Source organism: Myotis davidii, unplaced genomic scaffold, assembly GCF_000327345.1.
Source record: "Myotis davidii unplaced genomic scaffold, ASM32734v1 scaffold265, whole genome shotgun sequence".
NCBI lineage: Eukaryota > Metazoa > Chordata > Mammalia > Chiroptera > Vespertilionidae > Myotis > Myotis davidii.
Window position 1 is genome coordinate 4,930,100 of NW_006296627.1, and position 6,565 is coordinate 4,936,664.

The 6,565-nt window shown below is 38.2% G+C and overlaps 1 protein-coding gene across 1 annotated transcript in view; it reads right to left on the bottom strand.

Moving 5' to 3' along the window:
* Positions 1 to 5,863, bottom strand: part of MTCH2 (mitochondrial carrier 2) — a 17,164-nt gene extending 11,301 nt beyond the window's left edge. Inside the window, exons 1-5 of the mRNA XM_015569555.1 lie at positions 5,834 to 5,863; positions 4,197 to 4,281; positions 3,936 to 4,042; positions 441 to 467; positions 190 to 252 (exon numbers count right to left, since the gene is read on the bottom strand). Of these exons, the coding sequence (XP_015425041.1) occupies positions 190 to 252; positions 441 to 467; positions 3,936 to 4,042; positions 4,197 to 4,281; positions 5,834 to 5,848 (297 nt within the window). The 5' untranslated portion in view covers positions 5,849 to 5,863. The remainder of the gene's footprint in view (positions 1 to 189; positions 253 to 440; positions 468 to 3,935; positions 4,043 to 4,196; positions 4,282 to 5,833) is intronic.
* Between the last annotated feature and the right edge of the window lie 702 nt (positions 5,864 to 6,565).

The window sequence follows — 6,565 nt, forward strand, 5'->3', positions numbered from 1 at the left end:
CTCTCTCTTTTTAAATATTTTATACACACACACACACACACACACACACACACACCAAATTACATTGAAGGTTTAATTTCATTTGGAATAGACACTGCACAGACAGGCCTGATGATCCTGATCCTACAACCACCACACTGCACATCCCCTTATTTAGGGAAATAGCATAGGACATAAGTCATCTCTTACCTCCTTGATAACTTGGTCGAAGGAAGATGGAACTTCTTTTGGTACATTTCCTGGTCCTAACTCCTGGAAATCAAATAAAAGACATAGCTTGATGGTTTTAAATAGAACTGTTAAATAGGAGGTCACCCTCTATGCCAACATTCACTGAGATGAAAGGGAGACTGCCTGCTTGCCCCTTCTCCTAAAGAGGACCAAAGAAGAATAACTTGCAAGGGAAATGGGCCCATGCATACAAATCAGCTCCAACATACCTCAACCTTGTCACTCTCCTGGTAATGCTGCAAAGGAAGAGAAAAGAAAGGATGAGAAGGGCTGTCACAGTGTCACTGAGAGAGGACATAAAATGAAAACTCTATCGGTAGAAAATAAAACCTTTTTTTTGCTGCAAATCTCCCATTAACTTCTAATTTTAACTAGTCAATTATAAGTAAGTAGCTCTAAGACAATCTTGTTGCTAAGTTTAACATACTGGTCAGCTAAAGGGACAAGCAAATGCTCAAGAAAACTCATCTAAAAGGAGAAAAAGGAAAACAAAAACAAAAATCTAAGATCATTTACTAAACATACATTTAACAGAAAACAAATTGGTTAAAAACATAGCCTAGGACTAAGGCCATGGAAAAAACCTCCTGTCTTTCACAGAGAAAAGCAGGACCAATACCAAATTAGGGCAAGACTCTTTTCTTCACTGTACAAAAGAACAGAGAACTGGTGCTAAGTCTGAATAGCTGAAATCGCCTCACGTTGTCTTTTGTATCTCTTTCCAAAACAAGCAAAGAGAGACTTTTTTTCTACCAGGGAAGAGAACATGAATACTGATGGAGCTCAGTTATATTGAAAGAGGAAATATTATTTGTGGGATATTTCAGAAATAAAAGATGGGCTAGGTGAAACTGAAAGACTCAGACAAGTAAGCTCCTAGTCACACCAGATTAAAAAAAATAGACAACACTTTATCTTGTAAAAAGAATTATGTTTTTAAAGATCAGAGGCAAAAGAACAAAGATCAAGATTAAACAAAATAGTGTTTTTTGGTCAAATTAGAGGTCTTTGACTAGAATTAACTGTAATAGTTTCGGGCATGTTTAACAATTCTCACTCATTTCTAGACTTTGCTTTTTATTCCATTAATAAAATTTTCTACCTGTCACTTCTACATTATTCCAAACAGATTTCAGTTTAAGCCTTGTTCAGATATGTAGAACTCTTTCTTATAAAGTGTAACAGTTGCATCAACCCTGAATTGGTCTGTCTTCTTGACTGCATAAGCTCTTTTTGATACTAAATATAGTACCAATCCCGTTATTTTAATTTAACTACACGTGAAACACATATTCCAATGCATATTTGGATACCTCAAGTTTGTCCTACTTTCCGGAACTTGGTTTCAAGCAGTAATTTCACTTTGGTCTCAGTCTATACCTAAACCTCTTTGACTACATGACAATTGCCTTTGTGCATATGAATCTCATTTAGGTAACAGCAATACTTTCCCTGAGCCCAGAGTAGGGTGTGACTAGAAAAGAAACAGTAATCAATGCACCAAAAAATCATCAATACTCCATCATTCTGACCCATAGACTACCTGGAACTGGGCTTCTAAATTCAGCTCACAGGCACGACAACAGGAGTAACATTAAAAGCCCAGCTGGCATGGCTCAGTAGTTGAGCATCAACCTATGAGGAGGTCACAGTTCAATTCCCAGTCAGGGTACATGCCCAAGTTGTGGGCTCAATCCCCAGTGTGGGGCATGCAGGAGGCAGCTGATCAATGATTTTCTCTCATCACTGATGTTTCTTTCTCTCCCCCACCCCATCTCTGAAATTAATAAAAAAATATATATATATTTTAAAAAAGAATAACATAAAGAACATTAAAATAACTGGAAGTTGAAACAGTTTCCATGTGAGAAACTGACTGAAAAAACTCTCCAATTCAAATCAAGGTTGAAAAGCACTTAAAATCTAAGCCAATTAGTTCATGCAACGATTTAACAAAATCATGATTTGCTGATCGTATGATAAAACATTAGAATCGGGGCAATGTTAAAGCCTAAAAAATTACAAGGAGGATTATACTGAGTACTATTTAAATAAGCCATTAGTAAATATTTGGAATTTAGCACATCTGATACATTATAGGTTGAAAGTATTATACAGATTTGGTTAGCATACAGTACTATATATTTTGAGTTACAACACAGAGTATAACACACTCTTGGTACCAGTAGGAGACAGAATAATTCACTAGGAAAAAAAACATTAATTTTGCATTCTCAATTAATACTAATGCTGAATAACCTTCTCATAGACTGTTTTAAATGATATAAAATTTGTATTCATAACAACCTTTATAAATAGAGCAAAGGGCAATGCTGTTTGACCTACATTGTAATGGTGCAACTGAGAAACCAGTACAATTAAAATTATATGCTTTAGCATTTGAAGTTAAAAGAAGCTGGTAAAACAAAGGATCACTAAAAAAGAAATAAATGTAACTTTGATGTTTTCGAAAACATTATGAAACATCTCAAACATACAGAAAAATTAAGAAAATAATTCACCTTTATATCCACCACCAAGGTTAAATAGAGGTTAACATTTTGCCCCTTTTGCTTAAGATCTCTTGCCTTCTTAAAATAAAATGCCACAGCCCTAACCAGTTTGGCTCAGTGGATAGAGCGTCAGCCTGCGGACTGAAGGGTCCCAGGTTCGATTCCGGTCAAGGGCATGTACCTTGGTTGCGGGCACATCCCCAGTGGGGAGTATGCAGGAGGCAGCTGATCGATGTTTCTCACTCTCTATCCCTCTCCTTTCTTCTCTGTAAAAAATGAATAAAATATATTTAAAAAATAAAATAAAATAAATAAAATACCACAGATGTAGCTAAATTCCACCCTTACCTCTTCCCCCTTCCCAAAAGTAACCACTACCCTGCAGCTGTTGTATACTTTAGTGAGGTTTTAAAACAAATTTTCAAATTTATGCAAATGTAACACAGATAAAGAAACAGTGCACAAAATACAAATGTATAATGTAATAAGTAATTAAAAGGCAATATCCATATAGCCACGGTCCAGGTCAAGAAAAATCATTTGCATTACCCCAGAACCAACGCAAGGTCCCCCCCGGCCCCCAAACAAGTATTATCCTGACCTTTATGTTGATCTTGTTAAAAAAATTAAATTGTAACAGAAAGCATTTTACTAGGGTTTACTCTAGAAATAAGAGGAGAATAACTTCAGAATGAGTTATGTTTCAATCAGCTTTCCTTTTTCAAAGAAATAAAATCAGCTATACAGGAGATCAAATAAGTGTATTTAATTTTTGCTCCAACAACAGGTTCAATTCTGGTCAAGGGCAGAATGCAGACTCGACCCTCAGCCGTGGCTGGGGTGCATGGGGGAGGCAACCAATCGATGCGTCTCTCTCACATCAATGTTTCTCTCTCTGTCTCTCCCTGTCCCTTCCACTCTCTCTAAAAATGAATGGAACAATATCCTCAGGTGAGGAAAAGAACAACAGGTTCAGAGGAAGAAGGTTGTGTAAATAAAGATCAATTACTTCATTTCACACAAATTCCCTTTGCTTCCCAAGATAGAATTAATAATGGGTATTTCATGCAAATGTTTTTAAAGAAGAAGAAAAGCCACGGCAAATAAATATATATTTGGAATTGATAAGTAGGACAAACTGCATAAAAGATAACCTAAAGCTGTAGGAAGATTATCTGATTTTCTTCTTACCTGTAAAACTTTGCCATGGACCACAGTCCCGAGAACTCCTGAACACAGTCTTGGAGTTAATCCTGTGAACAACCCACGCTTCCCATCGATGCTCGCAATGTGCTGAGCTAAGAACACAAGTCAGAAACTTAAATTCTAGTTGAAGGAAAGGGTTACACAGAAATTTCAAGGAAACATGGTTTCTAACAATTTTTTTTCAGTAACTCCTGCCTGTCATGATCCTCAGTGTCATCCAATTCCAAATAAATCAAAGACACTTACCATAACAAAAGAGACCAGGAAGCTGACATACTTGCCGCCCAAAAATATTTCGTCCAATTGTTGGAGGAAGAGGTTCATATCCCACCTTTGAAAACAAGAGAATACATCATCACTACTAAGCAGTATTCCCTTGAATGCCTTGGTTGAAAGGTCTTCAATTAAGAACAAAATTAGAGTTAATATTTAACACAAGTTAAAATGCAGTGTATGTTTTCCAAGGCGATGATGAAGCATCATCCTTGACAGTTTTTTGTTTTGTCGATTGATAAGACTGGTTTCAGTTAACTCCAAGTTTTCTTTTGGTTCAAATTCTATAAGGCAAGCCATTTAGCTGAGATACACTAATATCAAACTGAAAGCAAAAAAAGGGAACTTTTGTGCTAGGAAAGCAAAAATATTTTCTGAAGAAAACGAACACATTTCATATATTTGGACAAAATGAGAAGACTAAGCTATCAATTTTGCATTTGGTTAGCAAAACAAAACACTCAAAAAGCAAATGCAGATACAGCTGGATAATTCACTTGGAGAATAATTACAAGCTATGGCCATGTTAAACAGCAGACTGTCTTGAACAACCAAATGAAGGCCACTTTAGAGTTAATGATTATCATCTTATTTCTACAGTATATTTTTTTAGAGTTTGAATGAAAACGTTGTAGGACACGATTTGGGCTCTACTGCGGTGATTCTTAACCTGCTCAATTAAGTAACTCCTGATGGAGCTCCCTGAAAGTGTAACTATGCCACTATTTTTAAAAACTATATATTTGGATTTCATCTTGAAGGGTGTTTGCTGGTTTCCATTGTCCAAGAACTGCATTTAATACCAGATAAGACTCATCATGATCCCGTTTTCTCAAGCTTCCGACCAGAGGAGCTGGTTGCTGAGAATATGGCAGGGATGGTTTCCCCAGGATTTTTTAAAATATATCTCATTTTTAAATATTGGATTAAGCATTCTCCTACTGGGAATTTCTGTGATCGCTTTCTTATCGAGTGATATACCTTTTTCTCTTGCAATGATAATGGCTGTTTCTGGAGTTGTTTTTGCTGTTATTGTTGTAATGTTCATTTTCTATGAAGCTGGCCAAAACTCAGAAGATTCACCATTTGCCTTAGAATTATCAAACCTTGGAAACACTCAGGGGCGCAGAAATATTGTGAAATGGACGCATGGGCAGCAGGCACTAGACTATAACTTCTATTAAACCCAAATATCTTTGGGCCTTTGGACCCCTGTACACATTGTTTTAAATAGAAATAAACTCTGGCTTATAAAAAACAAACAAAAAAACAAAACTATGTATCTGGGAATTTTACCATAACCCCTGAGACACTTGGCAACACGTAGATTTTGTGTAATTAGGATTAAGGATATTCAAGTTTTTGAGGCAAAAGCTTTGAACGTCACTAGAAAATCCTACGTTCCAGAAAAGTCCTGGGCAATGGACTCATACCGATTTACTGTAAAATGCTGTCGTCGGAGATACTCTGGCCACAAACCTGTCAACTCCGGTTTAGATGGCACAGTATACATTCCCCTCCAAGTCTTTGTTCTTGGATCAAATAACTTATTTTACAATAGCGTTTTACATAGAGAATCCGAATCCACACGTGTCAACTCAGCAACACACCATTTGGGTCAGCATCAACTCAAGAAGAAAGGTGGTCCTTCCTCCCCAGTGTCTTGCATATATTTTTTGTTGCTGTTAATCCTCACCGGAGGCTATTTTCCCATTGATTTTGAGAGAGAGTGGAAGGGAAGGGGAGACAGGGAGAGAGAGAAACATAGATGTGAGACAGGCACATCAATCGGTTGCCTCCGCATCACCCCAACCAGGGCCGGGGATGGAGCCTGCAACCCAAACACTTGCCCTGGACCAGAATCGAACCGGGACCCTTCAGCCCGCGGGTAGGTGCTCTTTCCACTGAGCCAAACCAGCTAGGGCGTGTCTTGCATATTTTTGACAGAAAGGTAGACTTCTTGATTTTTTAAGATAATTATTTATTTCGGAGAGGAAGGCAGAGATTGAGAGAATCACTGATCCCCTGCCTCCTGCACGCCCGATGGTGCCCTGACCCGAGCCCAACCGTGACCTCCGGGGTCACAGCGGGTTATTGAGGCCGGCGGGCAGAAAGGGAGACTTGTAAAGACGTCCATGACTTGGCTCAAGGCGCGATGTAAGTATGTCAACTCTCAACAAAGGTAAGCTCTGTGAGTTCCCTCCCACCGCAGGGAAGCTAAAAAGGCAACTGGTAACACTAACTTTATCATCGGCTGAAACCTGGCCTACTTGCCTGTGAACACAAATACCTTTAAGAATTGCCCTGAGCGGCGGGCTGTGGACTGAAGGGTCCCAGGTTCG